The sequence below is a fragment of the Mesoplodon bidens genome (genome assembly GCF_964165515.1).
Source record: "Mesoplodon bidens genome assembly, chromosome: 1".
NCBI lineage: Eukaryota > Metazoa > Chordata > Mammalia > Artiodactyla > Ziphiidae > Mesoplodon > Mesoplodon bidens.
The window spans coordinates 17,457,411-17,479,990 of NC_138176.1; the positions used below are offsets into that span (position 1 = coordinate 17,457,411).

General features: G+C 45.1%; 1 protein-coding gene across 4 annotated transcripts in view; it reads right to left on the reverse strand.

Moving 5' to 3' along the window:
- CASP7 (caspase 7) overlaps positions 1–22,580 on the reverse strand; it is a 32,386-nt gene that overhangs the window by 5,342 nt on the left and 4,464 nt on the right. For 3 of the 4 annotated variants that reach the window (XM_081231793.1, XM_081231792.1, XM_081231791.1), the window contains exons 2-4: positions 20,255–20,364; positions 2,447–2,583; positions 1,856–1,984 (exon numbers count right to left, since the gene is read on the reverse strand). In XM_081231793.1, coding sequence (XP_081087919.1) covers positions 1,856–1,984; positions 2,447–2,583; positions 20,255–20,364 — 376 coding nt within the window. Of the gene's footprint in view, positions 1–1,855; positions 1,985–2,446; positions 2,584–12,150; positions 12,235–20,254; positions 20,365–22,580 lie in introns of all 4 variants that reach the window. The other variant, XM_081231794.1, reaches the window with a different exon arrangement.

Consider the following 22,580-nt stretch of genomic DNA (forward strand, 5'->3'; position numbering starts at 1 on the left):
GTGGGATCTTCCCGGACCGGGGCACGAACCCGCGTCCCCTGCATCGGCAGGAGGACTCTCAACCACTGCGCCACCAGGGAAGCCCGTTTACCACAATTTAAAAAGTAAAAAATAAGATTACAAAAAAAAAAAAGAAAGAAAGAAAATGCTAGGTTGGCTGTCAATTTAGGACACCGAGGAGAGGAACCATAAATTATGTCATGGGTTGGCTCAGTTTGATTTCATCTAAGGTTCAGTGGTTCTAACTAACTAGCTAGCTAACTAATTACTATAACCTATCCTTTCCTCTTCTCTTCTCTTCATCAGTGATGAGGGATGAGGGAAGAAGAAGATTTAGAATTTCTTAATTCCCTGGTGGCCCAGTGGTTACGACTCCACGCTCTCACTGCCGAGGGCCCGGGTTCGATCCCTGGTTGGGGAGTTAAAATCCCACAAGCTGTGCGGTGTGGCCAAAAAAAAAAAAAAAAAAAAAAAAAGTAGTAAAGAATTTCTTGAGCACCTACTGTGGGCAGACAGTGATCTAGGTACTTTGCCGGAGTTATCTTATTTAATCCCTACAAGGGCCGCTTGAAGTAGGCCTCGTTTATCTTTATTTCACTGATAAGAAAAAAGTGGAATCTCGGAGAGGTCCTAGAACTTTGTCACGTCAAGAAAAATCACCATGTTGCTATTGTGACAGGACAACAAATGAGAGTTCTGTGATCCTGACATGCCCCGGACACGGGTGGAATAACCCACTTTTCCTAAGGACAGAAACTACAATTGGGACAAGCCCTTACATCTGTAGAGGCCATTACCCTTCTCAAATCACATTCACAAACTTTCCCTCAGCTGACGCTGACTGCAGCCCCAAGGAGCAGGAGGAGATGGTATCATGATCCGCATTTCAGGAAAGTAAAACACCAAGAAGGCACAGATGCCTCGCCTAGCTCGCCCAGCTGCTAGAACTTGGACTAGACCCCAGATTTGTACTCTTGACTTCCAGTCTGCTCTACCATGTGGCCTACTAGGGTACAGAAGGTGGGCTCTTAAGATTCCTGTTGGAAGAAATAAGGAAAAGATGCCTAGTTTTTAAAAATATAAGAGAGGGTACTTAAGAGAGAGTGTCATGGGGGGGGGGTCTTTTTTTGTTGTTTAGCTGCACAGCGAAGAAAAGCAGCACTGATTGGAATTGTGTGCCTACCCTCTGCCCATGGGTCACCATCTAAGGAGTTGAGAAGGCATGACTTTCAATCATTTGCCCTAAATGCGAGAATATCCTAGGTGGCTTCCACTAGATGGTGTGGGGTAATAGAAAACGTAATGGTTCTGGAATCGGAAGACCAAGGCTTGAGGTTTGGTTCTGCCCCTACGAACTATGCCTTCGGTATGGCCTTTATCCTCTCTAAAGCTCCGTCCCTATATTCATGAAACGGGCATGATAATATTGTTGGCCAACACGCAGGGGTTGTGTTAAAGATCTAAAGAAACAATTTTGTGAACATGTCATATAAAAAATAAGGTGTAGTGTCTGGGGTTATAATTCTCTCTCTGCCACCAGGGAAAAGTTGATACTTAAACTCTGTTCTGGACAGAAAGGTAGATTTGTTACTTCCCTAGGAATTGGCGTTTTGAAATTGAGACCATTCTGTAGATGCAGAACCTATTTCTCTTGCTGTGATGTGAGCTGCTTTCACCTTTTTAGCGGGACATCTAAGTTTCCAGAGAGACAGGTGCCCCAGAGACAGGTATGGAGTCACCCAGAGGAAGGAAGGGCTTCCCACGCTGAGACATTTCCCTCCTGCATGTGCAGGTGTCTTCCCCGGACCAGGTGGGGAGAAGGAAGAAGACTGAAGGAGGAAGGGCAGAAGTGCACCTTTTTTCAGCAGATCTTGCATCCTGGCACAAGAGCAGTCATTATAGACGGTCACATCAAAACCCAGGCTTCGGAAGCACTTGAAAAGAGCCTCAGCATCTTTGTCTGTTCCGTTGCGGACACCCATTCCTGTGGGAATCAAGCACCGAGTCCACGATGAGTGCCACGTGCTGGCACCATCAGGCCAGGTGCTCCGGTGTAAATGCTGCCAAGGTCACAATTTAGATGAGCGACTGAAATAAGAAGCAAACTCAAAGGACAGGGTAAGTCAGCCCACCCACAAAAGGTGAGCCTCATCATGGCGACTCTCAGGCCCAGTCAGCCCAAACAGCCTGCCTTGATCCTCAGCCAAATCCCACATGTGGTCCAAATATTACATCCGCTAATGCATGTGATGGGACTCTCAGACTGAAAGTTCCCAGCTTCCCCGCATCCCTCTCTCCTGGACACTCGAGTACCACCTGTGGAGGGGCTGTCTGCCACAGGAGGTGGGTACAGTGTCTCCCTGATGAACATCTGATACAAGTCTGAATGCAAGCTGAAGAAACTGGAAGGGAACAGGAGAGGTTGGCCCATGCCCACAGCACCCACCTGTCACTCTGTCGAAGTTCTTGTTGTTTATGATGATGCATTTGCCCACCTTCTCAAAATTCATGTTATACTGATACGTAGGCACTCGGGCCCGGGGGTTCTTGGCCGATTTCTCTGAGTCATTTTTCTTCTTCTTACTGGGGAAATACAAAGCCAGTCAGGGGCAGTGGAAGATGTCTGGACAGGAATGACCTCTTGTTTTTACTACTAGCATAAAAGGGGTGCCCAAGGATGCTGCAATGTCTGTGAAAAAAGAAAAAGAGCTGGGGTGGACAGTTGGTTCTGTTTAATTGTCATGTTTAAAATGAACAGGATCTCCTGCTTAATTTCATTGGATGCCACAGAAATACAAACTGAAATCCTAATGCGATACCAGTACATTCCTCAGAATGGCTTCACTGTCTTGGTGACCACGTCCAGCACCTGGAATACGTTACTGGGGGAGCCCCCTTTGTACATCCCTCTGTGGAAAACTGGCAGAACCTACTAAAACTGAACTTAAACATAGCCTGTGACAGAGCTATTCCACTCCTGGGTCTATAGCTCAAAGGAGAGCAGACGTTTACCTAGCGACAGAGCCACACATGTGCACAGCAGTACTATTTAAACAGCCCCAAACAGGAAATAATCCAAATGTCCATTTACAGGAGAATGGATAAATTGTGGAATATTCACGCGATGCAATACTATAGACAGGCAGACCTCAGAGATACAGTGGGTTCGGTCCAGACCACTGCAACAAGCAAATATCCCAATAAAGCAAGTCAGATGATCTTTTTGGTTTCCCAGTGCATATAAAAGTTATGTTGAAACCATACTGTAGTCTATGAAGTGTGTAATAGGTCTAAGAAAACAATGTAGGTACATCGTTATTAAAAAACACTTTATTGCTAAAAAATGCTCACCATCATCTGACAACACGAGGTTGTCACAAGCCTTCAATTTGTAAAAAAACCCACATGATCTGTGATGCACAGTGAAGTGAGCAATAAAATATATGCCTACAATAAGGAGAGTGAAGAAACCATGACAACACAGAGCCACATGGATGCATCTTAGACACGTAGCGCTGAGTGAAGGAACCCATACACAAAAGGGTACGTAAGTGTGTGCACTTCTCTATGTAGATGTTATAATTTAATTAACATTTACATCAAAAGGGGAAAAAAGCAACAGCAACTTAAACAAGAAAGTAGGCCCCTTCCGGTCTCCAGACACTGACCGTCCAGTTTTCTAAGAGTCAGACACACAGGCACTGAGATTGGAATCTGGGGCACTGTTGACAGGGTAGAGGAAAAAAAGGTCAAATGTCAGTGGGGAGCTGTACTGCTAGTCGACCGTCTGAATGTCAGCTCCATGAGAGAAGAGATTTTTTATCTCTTTTGAAAAATTGCAGAATGCCCAACACCTAGAACAACGCCTGGCATATGAGTTGGTCAATAAATATTTGTTATAAACGACAGACCAATAGCCCTAATAAATACAGATGCAAAAATCCTTGATGAAATATCAGCAAGCCAATCCAGCAATCTATAAATAGGGTAATACACCATGACCAAGTGTGATTGATCCCAGGAACACAAGGTTGGTTTAACATCCAAAAATCAACCAATGTAATCCATTGTATGAATAGAATAAAGGACAACAACCACATGATCAACTCAATTGGTGCAAAAAAGCATTTGACAAAATCCAACACCCAGCTATGATAAAAATACTCACTAAACTAGGATTACAATGGAACTAACTCAGCCTGCAAAGGGCATCTACGAAAAACCCACTGCTAATATCATACTTGATGAAATAAAATTTATATTTTAAGGTGGGACAAGAAAAAATGAAACATAAAATCCTCTGTGTTTGTTTGGGCCTCCTCCCTCCATCCCTCATGTGCAGTTTACCTCTGCACTACGTGTTAACCAGAACTCCTCAAAGACAGGAGTGCCCGCTCAACTGTAAAGATCAATATTTCTTCTTTCTTCGGATGCTAGCAATGTAACTTCTTAAAATAGCATTCTTTCCCAGTTCTGTAGGGGGTCATGGTGACTTGCTGCTGGCTTTGTATGTGCTTATCTGGACTATGTAACTTTGGTGAACTTTATGTGAAATATCAGTATGTCATTTTGATGGACGATCCTATGTCTCGAAAATAAACATGACTGTGCCTTTGACTTCTAACAGGTGGAACAGTTCTCAGAGCTTTCTGAGAATACGCTTCCCGGGTTATAACCCTCGGTTTGACTCCAATAACATTCCCGTTTTCTTCTTGACTTGATAGTTAATTGAATTTTTATCGACATACTTAATGATGAAAGGCTGAATGCTTCCTGCCCTAAGATCAGGAACCAGTCAAAGATGTCCACTCTTGCCACTTCTACTAAATACTGTATGAGAGAGGTTTTAGTCGGGCAATGAAGTTAAAAACTGTCATATGAATGAATGAATCAGGTTTTATTGGCTCATTTTGCAGACATGGAGACTGAGGTCCACAGAGAGGCAGGGGGTTGTCCAAGGTCACCCAGCTAGTGATCAGCAAGGTGGGACCACCACCCAGGCCTCCTCCTTCATGTCAGTGTTCCAGAGCCTTACGCTCTTGAGTATCTGTTAGAATGATTTGTCCGCCATCCTCCCAAAGCTCCATCAAAAGTTGGAAGAAGTAAAGTGAAAGTGAAAACTGAGCTTGTTCCCTGATGAATGTGGGTCCAAGGGTATTTCACGTTGAGTTTTCATTGAATGTTAATCTGAGTTTCCCAGCATCTCTGAAAGGATGTGGCCTTTCCCCTTTCTCCTCCTACTTTGGTCCAGATTACAGGTTAGCTATGTTAAGTCGAAACTTCAGATTCCATATTGTTGTTTTCAACCTCAACATGACTTTATCCTCCACTTTTATACGGCCAAATTTCTTCCATCGTATCATTTTATTTCTAACAGAGAAATGCCCTCAGTCTGGTCTCCTACCTTCTAAAGTCTCCCCTCTCAAAACATAGGCGGAACACTCTATGACATAAATCACAGCAAGATCCTTTTTGACCCACCTCCTAGAGAAATGGAAATAAAAGCAAAAATAAACAAATGGGACCTAATGAAACTTCAAAGCTTTTGCACAGCAAAGGAAACCATAAACAAGATGAGAAGACAACCCTCAGAATGGGAGAAAGTGTTTGCAACTGAAGCAACTGACAAAGGATTAACCTCAAAATTTACAAGCAGCTCATGCAGCTCAATATCAAAAAAACAAACAACCCAATCCAAAAATGGGCAGAAGACCTAAATAGACATTTTTCCAAAGAAGATATACAGATTGCCAACAAACGCATGAAAGAATGCTCAACATCATTAATCATTAGAGAAATGCAAATCAAAACTACGACGAGGTATCACCTCACACCAATCAGAATGGCCATCATCAAAAAATCTAGAAACAATAAATGCTGGAGAGGGTGTGGAGAAAAGGGAACCCTCTTGCACTGTTGGTGGGAATGTAAATGGATACAGCCACTATGGAGAACAGTATGGAAGTTCCTTAAAAAACTAAAAATAGAACTACCCTACCACCCAGCAATCCCACTACTGGGCATATACCCTAAGAAAACCATACTTCAAAAAACGTCATGTACCACAATGTTCATGGCAGCTCTATTTACAATAGCCAGGACATGGAAGCAACCTAAGTGTCCATCGACAGATGAATGGATAAAGAAGATGTGGCATATATATACAATGGAATATTACTCAGCCATAAAAAGAAACGATATTGAGTTACTTGTAGTGAGGTGGATGGACCTAGAGTCTGTCACACAGAGTGAAGTAAGTCAGAAAGAGAAAAACACTCTGTCATACAGAGTGAAGTAAGTCAGAAGGATGTCGGTCTTCAACTGACATCTCTGAGGTAGGTGGAGGGGGCATAATCACACCCGTTTTATAGGTAATAATAACAACAATTAGCATTTGTCAGGGCTTATTATGGGCTGGGATCTTGACAAAATTCTCACCTGCATTTTCTCATTGGCTCCTGAGAGGACTTTAGCCAATTTAAGCCCACTCGAAGACCCTAACAAGAGGAGCATTACGTCTGGCAGGCTGGAGGTCAAGTTTATGCCCTTTATGAGAGAAAATTTCACTTCTCTCTTCTGCAATACAGATTATTTTAAAACAAACTGTACAACGATATCCAAATTATAAATAAGCTGTGATTTTTTTAGGCTGCCATAAGCCAAACTACACAAGTGAGCATTTTTAATAAGAAAAACAGGCTCAGATATAAGTTACATGAAAAAGAAAAGAACTCTGTTTCTATCAGAATAGAATTTGGAAAACTAACTGCTTAAAAAAAAGGAACACAAAAGTGTGTATATAAAGATATACACACTTTAAATAAAACACTTTCCATGGTTATAAAAAGTACCTTAAAAATGAATATGAAATGTGATTCTTATCCCCAGTAAATATCTCAAGGGAGATAAGGACAATTGCCCTTTCTTATCCTTCCCCTAAACTGAATTCTCGTTTTTCAAAATGAACTTAATATCTGCTGCTTCTTTCTGGATTTGAGTCAGCCCATATTAATTTTTCCTTCTAACTCAAATAGCTTTTTGTTAAACCCAGGTCTTCCCACACCGAAGATGTGTATCAGAGAGTGATTATCAACTTGATCCCATTGAGCTCATCTTCCTAAGAGGCACTGGCTTTGGGAAAACTCCATCTGTAGCTTAAGTCTGGGGAAGCAAACCCTGATGATTAGTTTAAAGCATGTAACGAGAGACAAATAAGAGGAAGAAATGATTGTCGAGAAGTCACCAGGGGAAAGGAGCCAGGAAGAAACCAGGTGGACTAAAATCTATTGCCTATGGATAGATTCCACAAGTAAAAGAGTCCAAGAGACTAGAGTCTACCACCTACTAGTTGTGAGGTTTTGGGGTCCCTTCTCCTGGGGATTATCTATCTCCCTTTCACCCCATTTTCCCTCTTGTGGGAGCAGTGCCATCTCTTCTACTTTGCCAGCTGCTGTTGCCAGGCTGCTGCAGAGACATGAATTAAGTACAGCCTCACATATAGGAAGGGGGCTGACTCCTGAGAGGGGCTTACGTTAGGGAGCCCCAGTAGCTGATTCTGCAGGAACACAGGGCAATCACTTTGCTTGAGTCTTTCTTTTGTGTGTGACACCTAATACTATGTGCAAACACTTTTGGACTGACAAGTTCTCTTCCATTTTTCCCCCCTGGGGTTCCCATGTCCAGTTTTGAACCTTAATAGCAGGCCTCAATTAAAAGACCTGGTTGGGGCTTCCCTGGTGGCGCAGTGGTTGAGAGTCCGCCTGCTGATGCAGGGGACACGGGTTCGTGCCCCGGTCCGGGAAGATGCCACATGCCACGGAGCGGCTGGGCCCGTGAGCCATGGCCGCTGAGCCTGCGCGTCCGGAGCCTGTGCTCCGCAATGGGAGAGGCTGCAACAATGAGAGGCCCTCGTACCGCAAAAAAAAAAAAGACCTGGTTGGCAGACCTAAGTTTATTCAGTTAGCCACTCACTCCCATAATAACCAGCAGGGCAAGTATCAAGATCTAATTCGGCCTCTACTTCCTGGCTGGACTGTAAAAGGCAGGGTCTTGAATCTAAACCACACAGTGTTGTTAAAATAATGAGGAAGCTCTCCCTATCCTGATGTGGGATGATTTCCAATAAGCAGTGTTAAGGGTGGAACAAAACAAAGGGGCAAAACGATGAGAACAGGGTGCTACGTGTCAGGAAAAATTCCTATCTTGCTTGTATTTGCATAAGCAGACGCTTGCAGGATGATATAATGCATAAATCCATGGATTCCGGGGCTGGACTGCCTGGGTTTGAAACCCTGCTCCACCACATAGCTGAGTGATCGTGGGCAAGTTAGGTATTAACCTCTCTGGGCTTCAGTTTCCTCATTTGTAAGAAGGACAAAATTATAGCATCTGCCTCAGACCTGGTAAACAAGTTAATATTCACAAAGCACTCAGCACAGTGTGCAGCATGTAGTAAGTTGTACTGAATAAATAAACATCATTATTATTACTCATGTTATTTATTAAATAGCATCAAATGTGGTTACCTGTGTTCTGGAGCCGAGAGCAGGACGGCAGGAAGGAGAAAGAATTTTGACTGTATATCTCTTTTTCTATCTATGGATAAGTCAACTACTCAGAAGATTAAAATAAAAATTATTATTTAATAGTTAAAAATCACTTGCTGCAAATGGATTTCAAGACCTGTTTTGAAAATTACTTTTTGGATTTTTTGGATTCATACTTTTTTGTGTGAATTGTTGAAAGGCATCCCTGGACACCCCATTTCTCTGTTTTCCACTGTGATTTTACCCCTCTCCCTAGCCTTCTTCCTCTACGTGTCAATAGTAACAACAATAATAAATAAAGTTCTAATAAGTACTACTTTTTGAACACTTACTGCTTTACATATATTATCTCATGTAATCTTTACAACAACTCTGTGAGACATTAACTCCATATCTCAGAGAAAAAGATTACATTAGCTTGTCCAAGATCACAAAGCTAGGCAGGGGTAGTGTCCAGGTTTATTCTGAGGTCTGACACCAAGTCCCTTAATCCAGGGTTTCTCTTAAAATTCAGATTCCCAGGCCTAGATCCCTAGACCCAGGGGATCAGAGCCAGGCCTGGGTATTTTCCTGGAGACGCTCATATCCTCTGAAGCCTGAGGGCCTCAGCACTAGCCTGTGTGCCCACTGCCTGGGCCCGCTTGGCCCTCACCTTTCACTGCAGTCTCCACTCTTGTTTCAAGCCCCTTCGTGACTTCCAGAGCCCATGGAAGCAGAGGTCTCTGCGGGCTAGTCCTTCTTCCTCCCGGGCAGGGTAGAGAGTACCAGCTCATCCCACCCTATCAAACACCACTCTCGGGCTTCCCTGGGGGCGCAGTGGTTGAGAGTCTGCCTGCCGATGCAGGGGACGCGGGTTCGTGCCCCGGTCTGGGACGATCCCACATGCCCGCGGAGCAACTCGGCCCGTGAGCCAAAATTACTGAGCCTGCGCGTCTGGAGCCTGTGCTCCGCAACAAGAGAGGCCGCGATAGTGAGAGGCCCGCGCACCGCGAGGAAGAGTGGCCCCCGCTCGCCACAACCAGAGAAAGCCCTCGCGCGGAAACGAAGACCCAACACAGCCAGAAAATAAATAAATAAATAAAGCAAACTGTCAACAAGTAAAAATAAAAACACTATAAAAAAAAAAAAACCACCACTGAACGCATGGCTGCAGCCTTTGGGCCCCTTAGCTCTTGGCTAGAAAGTCAAATGAGATATGCCTCGGGGAGCACGGCCTGTGGAAGGCGGCCCTGGGCAGCAGTGTGGTTGTATTTAGGTTCATGCGTGGGATTTGTGGCTCTCCACGAAACCTGCAAGGTCTCCCAGAGGTGACAGCGGAGCTGAACATTAAACCGAAATTAACAGCACAACCAAGACGCTTCCAGGAAATGCCACTCTGCAAGCAATGCCATCCTTATTCTCCCTTGTTTGCACAGTGTTTGGGTGAGTCCCCGGCACAGCCTTGGTGGCCCTGTAACTCACTATCAGCACAGTCAGGGGAGGTGAGCTCTGTGACCGAAGTGCTACCAGCTTATAAACAGTTACTGTTGGTTTGGAGATCAATGGTCAGAGCCGAGCGGATCATCAGATAAACAACTGCTGTTGGACGGAAGCAAGGCCCTCAAGGGCTCCAAAGGGATGGCGCTCATTAATCAGCCAACCGCAGAGAGATGGCAGTGGTCTGGCCCACAGCTCAGCACTGCCCGTTCTCCAGGGGTGGGCACCAGGGTGGAAATGAACAGGGTGATAAGCAGCTTTCAAGGATCCAGATTAGAAACTTCTTCAGCTGGCGATCCTCCCCCAAAGACAAGATTTTCTAAAAGTGGCTGTTCTTGTCATCCTGGGTTCATTTGGCCTCTTCTAGCACACGTGAGAACTGCCGTTACACAGACCCCAACCGGGGGGCACCCGCACTTTTTTCAAGTCCAGATCAATGGAAACCAGCCTTTCTCCTGAATCTGACAAATGGTACAAATGGTGGAGGAACCACTTAAGATCGTCCCTAAGTCACCAGGAACAAGTAGCACTGATATATTTTTAAATTTTATTTTATTGAAGTATAGTTGATTTACAATGTTGTGTTAATTTCTGCTGTACAGCAAAGTGATTCAGTTACACACACACACACACACACACACACACACACATATATATGCACACATTCTTTTTCATATTCTTTTCCATTATGGTTTCATCAAAGGATACTGAATACAGTTCCCTGTGCTACATAGTAGGACCTTGTTGTTTCATTAATATTTTTAATAGGGTTTTATGCTTTACAAAGTATGTTAATAATCATTACACCCATTTGTTCTGCAAAGTACAAACGAGAGGTACGGAAAGATGTAACAAATGAAGGCTGGCCAGGGTATTTTTAAAGCCAGATTCTATCACTTCCCATTGTACCCTTGCCAGGCCCCATTTTGTTCCCTCCCTTTGCTAAATTTGTGCTGATAAACTTAGTCTTTAACTTGACCTTTTTACATTCTGAACACATTGGCCAAGATTACTACACTGAGGAGAAACACAGGATTCTGGTTTTGGAAACTGCTGTTAAGTGCAAGGCTATGACAAACCAGACCAGTGAATTAAAAGGTCCAAATCCTCTTAAAAGCTCATGTGTTATATACAGTTGGCTGCAGATTTTAAAACAACAAATCTGGCCACGAAATCACTGTGCTTGGTTAGGGCTGGACAAGCAAGGTCCCAACAACTACAAAAGCCCGGTAGAAAGACTGACTTAGGAAGGGCATTCAAGTGTGCACTCAAATACAGGGAGCAGTTAATTTACACAAGCAGGTTGGCTGACTATGGTGCTTCCTAACCATCCTTCATGTTTGCTGGTGTTGTATTTCCTCGCTCGTATGTGCAAGCACCACTGTCTTCATTTCCCAGATGGGTTTTGGTAAGCTCAAATCTCTGCTAGGAACACAGATAATACCAGCATTGATTATCAGGAAGGACCTAGATTATCCTAACTTCTCAGGTCGAGAGCCATTTTTTGGAACCTCAGATTTCACAGTCATTTCAGCAAAATCAAGAGGCAAAGAATTACCACCAAGCTCTGATAGTTATTTACATAGAAAGACTTCCTTGAAGAGTCTACAGTAACACATATCAGAAAACATTATAGGATAAAAATACTGTACCTACTATACAAAGAAGTGAAAAGCCTCAGAAAGTGCACGAAAAATTTTTACAGTCCACTCTGGGTACAAGTATAATTTTCCCCATCACCAGAGTGAATAAATACGGGTTTTATCTTCTTACAGATCCCCCAGGCTACTCGAAAGGTGAATTACACCTTTCTATATTTGGAAGGGAATATAAGCAGGCAAACCCCCTCCTATTTATCTTCTAAAGTGTCTCGGAGAATAGGATTCCCAGTAGCTCTGTCTGTTTGCAGACATTCATCAGCATGAAAGTAAACACACCACCAGGCACACATTTCCCCAGGGCTGCTTCATTCGGAACTAGAGCTCTGGTTTTCATAGCTGCTTTGTCTAAATATTTTTGGGATGATTCATTCATGGTTTCAGGATTTCAGTAGAGGGCATTGCCAGCAGTCCTGACATACCAAGGCACAGAACAAGACCGAGAGGAAGGGAGAGAGTGAAGGTGGTACCTCATGTCTCCATCTGAAAGCAACCCCCTCTGCATCACAACTAGCCTTCGCCCTGCGATGACCGGCAGCGAGTTTCCTTCTTCTCTGAAATAATAAAAACTCAACATGCTCGGAGCACAGCAGGGGCAGAAGATTGGCACAGTCCGTCCGGCCCTGAAGGCCCGTGACTGAATCAGCAGTGAACTGCACGCTGGAGTTTTCCATAGGACCATTCACACTGGGGCTGGGAAAGTCACACTGGCCTCCCCCATTCTCTGCTGACCGGCAGAAATGCCCAGGCTCCACATGGCTGCATCCTCCCCACTCCAGGACAGCTCCCTAGAGAAAAAGCGACTTTCTAGGAACTTGGGGTCCCATGGAAAAAACCCCACATTTCCACAAAGATGCAGCCAGTAGCACCATCTCTGAGAGTGAAAAACTGAAACAACGGGGCAACGGCTAAGCAGGGGACAGATATCAGGAGAATAAAATACTCCACAGCTATTTAAAGTGATGAGCATGCAGATGTGGGCAACCCACCGAAGTGCCAAATCTACAAAAGGTGGCAAAACAGCACACATAGTTAGTGCAAAATATGTAAAGTTATATGTGAGTGAACAAAAATAGGAAGTGAGTTTGTGCTGAATCAGAGAGTTCAAATTCATGAGGTTATTTTTTTCCTTTTAAAGGTCCTCAAGGTAGTAATACAAGAATAAAAGACCATAGAGGCATACCAAATAGTTTAATTTTCAAATGACGCGTATAAACATTTTTCAAGGGTCTTGGATAAAGCGAATGACTCAGGAGTTACCACACTTTCCCATTTCACCCCTCCAAGTGCAGTGAGGAAGAGGTGGATGCATAAAAACCAAAATTATTAAGCAATGCTTTTCTCAATTTCCTGGTTCAAGGTCACAGTCAGTGAAAGGTGAGAAGCTGATGAAGGGGAGTTATAACACCTGCACTCCTGGGAAACCTCCTAATCACTTGCCATCCTCAGGTTTGTGAAGGAGAAGAAACTGGCTCCGTACATTCTTCTCTGAAACTCAATTTGCAGAAGTACACTTACACTGGGAAACAAAGTCAGTTTAAAATAGGCTTAGGAGAAGAATTATCGGCCTCCATGTTTCCAACTTCCCCCTTAAAAAAAGAACAGAGAACTCTGGCAATAAAAATTGACAAATGACTCAAAGAAAAAAATCATTCAGGGGAAATAAAGGACCCGAATTCTCTTTAAATAGCCTAGAATGAGGTGGGAGCCACAATGGTGTCTGTACTGTGGCTGCAAGCTCCAGAACTGAGAACAGCTCACACACTTCAGTCTTGATTCTTACACAACCACTTCATCTATCTTTTTCACTTTCAGCTGAGCAGTATACAAACTCACCCTACCAGATGCAGGCCAGACAGAAAGCCCTAAGCACCAGCAAGCTTGGGGTTTGAATATGCAAGGTCATAATGCACATTTCTTATTTGTGATTATGAGCTCCCTTGAGAAGCAACGGGGCTTATTTTCATAGTACTCTTCTATTACTGGACTTAATTCTACACTAACGGTGTTTTAAAAGTTCTATCACTATGGAAACCTGACATTTACCTCCCTTCCTCACTTTTCTGTTAACTTTAGAGCTTATTTTTTCCCCTCTAGAAAAGCAATAATCTAAAATAACTAGAGGTATTCTATACACGTAGAAGTCATGGCTTCAAAGATTTAGACCCTGTGACCATGGTTCAGAGGTGTGGCTCGCTGCTCCGGAAATGGGCACGTGGCCCTCTTTATCAGAAACCCCATCGCTAGCCCTGTTGCAATGCTGTCTGTATGCCATCTCTCAGCTGAAGTGAAGCAGAAAGGGAGCAGTTTCAATGAAGAATTAAATTTGCTGACCCACTTGGGTGGAAGAAAAAAAACACCCCGCTGGTGGATTAATATGGCTGAATAGCTAGATGCCACTGCACTTGTGGGTGGCACTTGACATAAGGGGCGGGGGAGCAATGGACCCCAAATTAGACCTGGGTCTTGGTCCTGTTGGGTGACTATGGATAGAGGACTTTACCTCTCTGGCCTTCACTTTCTTTGATCGTTACACAGAAGGGGAACTGGATAAATTACCTTTCAAGGAGTCTTCCGGTTTGAAATTATGATTCTATGATTTCTCCCTTATCAGGTAATTTAATTCTCACAAACAACCCAGTGGATAGGAATTCATATCCCTATCATGCAAATGAGGGAACTGAGGCTCAAAAAGGTCAAAACACCTGCTCTAGTTGTTCAACTAAAGAGTGGGACTCAGGGCCAGGATCTGAACCCAGGTTGTCCAACTCCGTACCAGCACTGCTGTTATTTTAAGTGGTATCATAACTCCTTCAAATATAGCATTAAATCTTTATTACTCTTTATATAAAAAGTTGGGAGACAGGCATCCAGTATTCTGGAGTCTGAATCTGAAGGCTTCCTTTATTGAAAAGTAAACTGCCTGGGTATGTTTTTTTTTTTTTTTTTTTACACATCTTTATTGGAGTATAATTGCTTTACAATGGTGTGTTAGTTTCTGCTGTATAACAAAGTGAATCAGTTATACATATACATCTGTTCCCATATCTCTTCCCTCTTGCGTCTCCCTCCCTCCCACCCTCCCTATCCCACCCCTCCAGGCGGTCACAAAGCACCGAGCTGATCTCCCCGTGCTATGCGGCTGCTTCCCACTAGCTATCTACCTTACGTTTGGTAGTGTGTATATGTCCATGACTCTCTCTCGCTTTGTCACAGCTTCAGGGTATGTTTTAATGTTCTTTTTCTTTTTAGGGGGCTCAGACCTGGCCTCTTTCAATCAAACCAGTGTGACTGAATGGCTTTTGCTTAATTAGCGACATAGTCCTTGGGATGAGTTAAGGTCTGCTTTCTTTGTTCTTTTCTCCAATTCCAAAGCATTCCTTCTTCTGAAACACTTCCCCTACCCGCCTCCAAATGAACAGGCAGGCCACCTGGGTCTTTCTTATAATTACACAATAACACTTTTTTTTTTTTTTTTTTAAATAGGGACCTGTTTACATATAACACAATTGGTGGAGCAACTCAAGTTGCAGCCCAGGAGAAAGAAGAATTACAACCAAGTGGCATTTATGAAACACACTCCAGGAGGACAAAGGTCAGAACACAAAGATGATACACAGGAGAAAGCTCATGGGATCTGAGCCAGTGCTTCAAAAGTAGGGAGCTTATCAAGCTTTGAAAACAAGCCTTTTCTCCTGCCCTCTTCAACGGGGAACTGGAAGGATAAATACACCCCTCAAGGCTCCACCAAGGCCCTGGGGAAATTTGAGAGCCTGTGCAATCTGTTTGCTACTTTGTTTTTTATTTCCTTTAACAGTGACCTCGAGCAGAACTCAGAAAGGAGCCTCTGATTTCACAGCTGAAGTGTTCCTGGGAGGGGGACATCTTCCAGGCTACTGGGCAGGGCTTGATCTTATATGTGCAGTGGCTCTCAGTGGTGCCACCAGGATCAAACTCAGCTCGTCCATGGGCTCTACCCACTTTCCCAGACCTGTGCCGTGGGGCCTGGCCATCATTCCCACCGTGGCTCTGGCCCCGGCCAGCAGGCTCCTCTAGTCCCCTGATAACCCCACTGCCTTTTCTCTGACAAGTCCCAACTCCTCCAGGCCCACCCTCATCCTTCCTCTCCCAGCCTCCCACAGCTCCCAATACTCTACAATTCTGCAATCAGTTACTACCTGTTATTAGCTATTTTCTATACCCGTGCCTAGATATTCACTAAGAACTTGAGTCTATATCCAGGGCTGGGACCACATCGTTGACTTGCATGACCGGTAACCCTGTCTAGGATCTAGGGTTACGTTTACATGAAGAGGGCTCCCTCTTCAAGTTCGCAGATGACAGGACACCTGGTTCATCAACTATGGCTCATAATGAACATAGACTGTGCACACACAGTTGGCCCTTCGTATCCGAGGAGATTGGTTCCAGGACCCCTGAGGATACCAAAATCCTCAGATGCTCAAGTCCCCTATTTCAAATGGAATAGTATTTGCATATAACCTATGCAACATCCTCCCTTATACCTTAAATTATCTCTAGATTACTTATAACCCCTAAAACAATGTAAATACTACGTAAATAGTTGCTGGCACTCAGCAAATTCAAGTTTTGCTTTTTGGAACTTTCTGGAATTTCCACTCCCAATATTTTCGATCCACAGTTGGTTAGATCCACAGATGCGGATCAGAGGGCAGACAGTACTTATTTCTTCTAAGTCATTTTTTTTTTTAAGTCCAAGCACTCTACTAATGTAAAATTTACATTCTAAATATTTTTCCTTTGTGGCTTTCGGTGTTTTCCAAATGTTCTCCAATAATCAGATAAGTAGAAGATACTTCAATCAATTTTTTCTTTTTTTTTTAAGAAAAGTGAATTAGGGAACTGCCTGGTTTATTCAGGGCCCAGTGAAATGGAAATACAACCATCTAGTGGCACTGACACAAAAAAGCCAAGACAAGCGTGAGGGTTTGGGACCACCTGAGTCCAGCCCAGGCTTTTGGGGCAAAAAGAGGCGTCTTTTCGTTTCCCAGAATCCTTGAGGTTTCCAGAGGGGGGCGAGGGTCCTCGATCAGAGACGGATGGGGGTGCTTCTGCCCCCTCCACTGCCTTACCTCCCTGCAATTCTGACACTTAGAGAAGGGAACTGGGGATGGCACGGGAGGGGGAAGGTGCCTGCCGTCAGCGGCAGGGAGCAGCCAGTGATGTTCCCACAGGCTGCACCCACACCTCTCAAGTGTGGGATGCAAAGTTCCCCCACGCGCCACAGCGGGGGCCATGGGAGGGGCTACTGCACACCTGCCAGATTTGCAGGAAACAACCAGCATCTAGTGCTGTGTTCAGGTCACCCCAGTTGAGTCACAGATAACAATGCCAGTTAGAATCCTTAAGGCACAGAGGGTAAGTGTGGGGCGTCCATGGGTCAGGTGTGATAAGGACCACTCCCTCTTTGCTTCAGATCACCCTGTTTTAATCACACTCAGAGTCTCACCCCATCATATACAAGGTCCCTGACGCCAGCCAAGTTTCTCACGAGGTCTCAGTCAGCAAAGCCGAGGCAGCGGGCACGGTCAGGGGAACACTGAGAGGCAGCAAATGCTGGTGCAGTTCTGTCACTGTGACACTAGAAATATACACGGCTTTACCTCTTTGCTGAGCAAGGGGGCTCAGTGGGCGCGAGCCGCCTTCAACTACTCCCAGGGGTGCAGGGGCCACTTGCCTCTTCGTCCTTCCCTTCTTCGGCCCTCTCCTTCCACTTGGTCAAAGTCTGGTGGCTTCTACCTCCCAGGTACCTCTGGAAGCCCCGGTCCCACTCCATCTACACCATCCACTCTGGCCTGGGGAGCAGCAATGGCCTCCTAACTCACGTCCCCTCACCGCGAACCCCTCCTCAGTGCACTCCCCTCCATGCTGCAGCTCCAGTGGTCTTGCGGGTTTCCGTAGGTGTAATCGATCAAGTCACTCTACAGCTTAAACCCTTCAGTGACTTCGCCGTCCTTAGGATTGATTCCAAATCCTTTACGTGACCTGCAGGCAAGTCCTGCTAAAACCTGGTTCAGCCCATCTCCCCTGGTCTCTGCTCTGTTCCCTCCGGGGGCCATCACTCCGCAGTTACTGGTTCCATGTCTGCCTTCCCCACCAGAATGTGAGTGAGGCAAGGGCCACGTCGACCTCGCTGCTCTTGCCCCTGGTTGCAGCGCCAGGGCCAAACACAGAACCAGGTCCATAAAGGTGGCAACAGAGACTGGTGGTTGAGAGCTTGGTTTTGAGAGGCAGGTGAATACAGGTTCAAATCCTGGTTCTGCCACTAATCAACCATGGGATTTGGTGCAAGGGACTTAAGCTCTCTCTGTCACGCCGCAAGTATTTAATGAATAAATGAAATAATGGATGTGACCAAAAATGGCATCTCAAGTGATTAATTTTAAAGCCAGTGATACTTTACTAGATGAAAGGACCTTCTATCCTGCTGAAGTTAAAAAAAGAAAGAAAGGAAGGAAAAATCTAAATTTTACGGGTATGTCGCCAATCCTGATTGAATTTTATTTGCATTGATTGCCTATTTGGTAGACGGCCTGCATACCATCTAACAGGTGGGTATGAGTCAGATGCCTAGAGAAGGCAAAGAAAATAAACAACTAACATTTCACAACCTATAAGACATTAAATTGACATTTATTGTAGTTCAAATACATTTAATAATTCAACAATCATGTCTTGCAATTCATACAACTAAAATAAGCAGTTCATAAAATGGAATTTAATGTAAATATTTTGCAAGTATTTAATTTAAACATTCACTGTTTATTTTGATAATATGTAGCTTGACATCAATATCAGCCACACTATAAAAAAAGGTATAGTGGATACAGAAGATTACCCAGGCTTATTTACCTTTCCGAATAAGTTAAGGGAGTAAAAAAAACCCACATCACAGACCACCTATTTTTGCCAAATGATGGGTCTTTAAGGCAGTGGTCTCCAACCAGGGTACTCAGAGATTTTCCAAGGGGTGCAGACAAGACAACTTTAAGTGCATGAATTACCAGATCCTCAATTTCCATTTGTATTTTTCCTAAAACTGGTCTGCCTGAATATGATACCACCTCCCCTTTCCCAGTTTCCCATCTCCCACTAGAGAGGGGAAGGGTGGACTTCTCACCCGCCTGAAATCTTAGATGACATAGAGACTTATGAAATGGCTATTATATGATTCCCGTTTCTCTTTCACTTAGAGGCAACCTGCTTAACCTGAATACTCAGAGAGGTGGGAAAACTGAAATATTACTAAATCCTTTGCAACTATTCTGAGGGGGTGTGTAGTTTTACATTACTTGGGGGGTATGTGAGCAAAAACATTTGAAGGCCACTGCTCTAAAGGGTTTGCACTGGGGAGTGGTTTAGCCTGGACCACGTGAACTCACGGCTTTGAAAAGTTTTCAGTAATTGGAGCTGTATTTTCTGGTCACCTCGTCAGATATCTTTGACCCTCAGTGGCGACCACTGCCCGTGGAATAATTCGGATCCAGGATGCCGAGGCCTTCCCACTTCTCCGAGTCATGTCTGGGATGATATGACCGAAGGACCTCTGCGGGATGTTGCAGGGAGCCACGATGCCGCTCATCACCAGCTCTCCGCCTCCCCCCCGAACACTGCTTGGGAGCACTCCCTAACCTCACCCTCCATCCCCCTCGCTGTCCCTCCACCGTGGGGCTTGGTGTAGGCGCTACGGAGAAGTGTGATGCTCTGACGCACAGACCGCTCCTGCCTCTTGCCAGGGAATACCACTCACATGACCAAGGTTAAGGAGGGGAGGGAAGGGGCTCCTCCCACGTCCCTGCAGCCCTACTTCTAAATAGAAAGCACGGCAGAGCTGTGAAGGGAGTGGCGCTGGTACCGTTTGGGTTCTACTCTCAGCTCTGCCATGTATTAACTGTCACCAGAAAGGCAGGCTACTAACCCTCGTAATGCCTCAGTTTAGCTACCTGTTAAACGATGGTAAGAGCAGAACCATCTCCTGGGATTGACTGTGAGGACGACATGCAACACTGAGCTGGCACACAGAAGCTTAACAAATGAAGTTGCCACTGTTATTATGAAATGCAAGGTTTAGAACTTCAAAAGTGAACTCCAAAAAGGAAAAGGTAGGAATCAGCAGAGTGCCACCCTACAACTTCCCATCCCACGGCCCCCAGTTCTGCCTTTCAGCCAAGCCTGGTCCCACTGGCAGCAGCAGCCCATGCTCCGCCCTGAAGGAGGCTAGCGACAAATCACCTGTGACAGGGACAGCTCCTCACTCCTGGGCAGCTGCCACTCAGACACGCAGCCGCCAGGCAGGAGACCCCCAGAGCCTGGCTCCCCCATACCTGGGCTTGCCCTGGGGACAGGGGAGTGCACAGGGGGACCCCAATGCTGTCACACACAGCTGGCAGGATTCTGTGCAAATCTCCCATGCACAGCATAGACCTCCTTCCCTGAAGGTCCGCTTCCACGTGGGTGCGTGGCGAGGGCAGAGGCGTGGTAGGCTGAAGTGGTCCACGGTCCCTCTTTAACTCAGCAAGGAAGGCAACTTACCTGAAGAGTGATGGGACAAAAGAGGACCGGTCTGGCTTCGCATCAACTGTGTCATCGCTTGCTGAGTCCCCAGCCCCCTGCTCCACAATATGGCCTTGACTGTCTGCCATCTGGAAGGAAAAAAACCAACCAGAAAATTGGTACCCAGTGGCCTCATGATATTTTTAAATAACACTCATTCAGTGACATAGCTTTTATTTAAGCCTGGAGATGACCAGTCCTGCATATTTGGGCTCCAGGGCTGCTGCACCAACAACTCATTCAAATGCTCGAGTGTCAGCTCCATTTCAGGCCTCATTCCAGAGACTGGATACACCGTGGCAAAGAAAGCGAAGTCCTTGCCCCTCTGGGAGCTTCTGATCCAGCATTCACGATTTTGTTAAATGTTCACTGCTTATGAGAAGCTGTGGAAGGTTCGTCAAAGCCTGTAACAACAAGAAACTCCCCCTAAATTCCTGACAGGTTATAAGATGCTCATCCTTTCCCTGACATCACTCAAACCCAGTTAAAAAACAGCAGCGACCTGGAGTATAAAGTTCTCTTCCTGTTTCAGATGGTTTTACATGGTTCTACCAGAGTAGATTTCCATCAAATTAATTTCCTGCTCAAGAATCTTCACGAGATCCCTACAGTCTAAAAGTTCAAATCTTAAACTGAACTCCTTGGATCTTAAGGGTCTTCATTATCTAGTACTGGAGTCGATGACAAACTATGGCCCACCACCTGTTTTTTTATTTGTTTGGTTTTTCTTTGAGTTTTATTTGTTCTTCCTTTTTCTAATTTTATAAGGTTGAAGCTGAATTTACTGATTTGTGATCTTACTTCTTTCCTACATACAGGTGTTCCGTGCTAAAAATTTCACTCTAAGGACTCACCACCTGTTTTTGTAAATAAAGTTGGAACATAGCCACGCCCATTCATTTACATGTTGCCTGTGGCTACTTTCCCACCACAACCAGAGTTGAGTAATTGTGACAGAGATCATGTGGCCTAAAAAGCCCAAAATATTTACTACCTGGCCTTTTACAAAAAACGTTTGCCAACCCCTGATCTAGGATAACTGCCAGCCAGTAGGATCCCCTACTCACCTTCTACTTCCCTTACTTTAAGTAGTAAAAATAGCAATAGTAAGAATAGAAACTCACACTTACTATTTGCTGTGCTAATTGTTTCATAAGCATTATCTTATTTAACACTCTCCCAAATGTTGTTAGATCAGCCCTATGACCACTGCCTTTTGACAGATGAGAAAGCTGCAGTTAGAAATGGTTAGTAACTAGTCCCAGGCTAAGTAACTAGTAAACTACACTTGGATCAGAAGCCGGCAAACAAGCACTCAGAACCCACTCACCACCACACCATTCAGCCTCCCAGCCTCCCAGCATCCTTGGGCCCACTATGCTCATTTCAGGGTCCATCAGGGCTTCTGGTTCTCCCTTTCTGGTAGTCACCACCCAAATGTTTGCTGGACAGGCCATCTTTGCCCAGCTGGCTAGTTCTCAATCTTCAGAATTCAGTTTAATGGCACCTTTGCAGGAGGTCCTCCTGGATTACACCTACCTCACCAACTCCCTCCCTTCCCCCAGTCCCTCTACAGCCCTTCTATTCATCTTGTTTACTTGCACTCTACTTATTGCTTGGTTCAAACATGACAATGCAAGTTCATCATGGCATAGGCCTCTGGCACACAAAAAGTATTTGCTAGATCCGGCTCCCCTGGTGGCGCAGTGGTTAAGAATCTGCCTGCCAATGCAGGGGACAGGGGTTCGAGCCCTGGTCCGGGAAGATCCCGCATGCCATGGAGCAACTATGCCCGTGCACCACAACTACTGAGCCTGCGCTCTAGAGCCCGCAAGCCACAACTACTAAGCCTGCGCTCTAGAGCCTGTGAGCCACAACTACTGAGCCCGCGTGCCACATCTACTGAAGCCCGCGCGCCTAGAGCCTGTGCTCTGCAGCAAGAGAAGCCACCGCAATGACGAGCCCGCGTACCGCAAGGGAGAGCAGCCCCCGCTCACCGCAACTAGAGAAAAGCCCGTGCGCAGCAACGAAGACCCAACACAGCCAAAAGTAAAAATAAATAAATTTATTTTAAAAAAAGTATTTGCTAGATAAATATTGAGTGGAAGCTGGAAGAAACAAATGCCCTGAGGGAAAAGAATTAGTTAAGTGACACAGCTGGTCAGAAGCAGAGCCTTGAGTCATTTCTCCTAAACCAAGTCCTGTGTCCTTTCCCGTAAAGGGATTGGCCTTCAGTAACAAAGGGAAACCTCTCCAGACTCTAATTCCTGCCGATCTCAATCTCTGAGCAATTGCACAGTGGGCC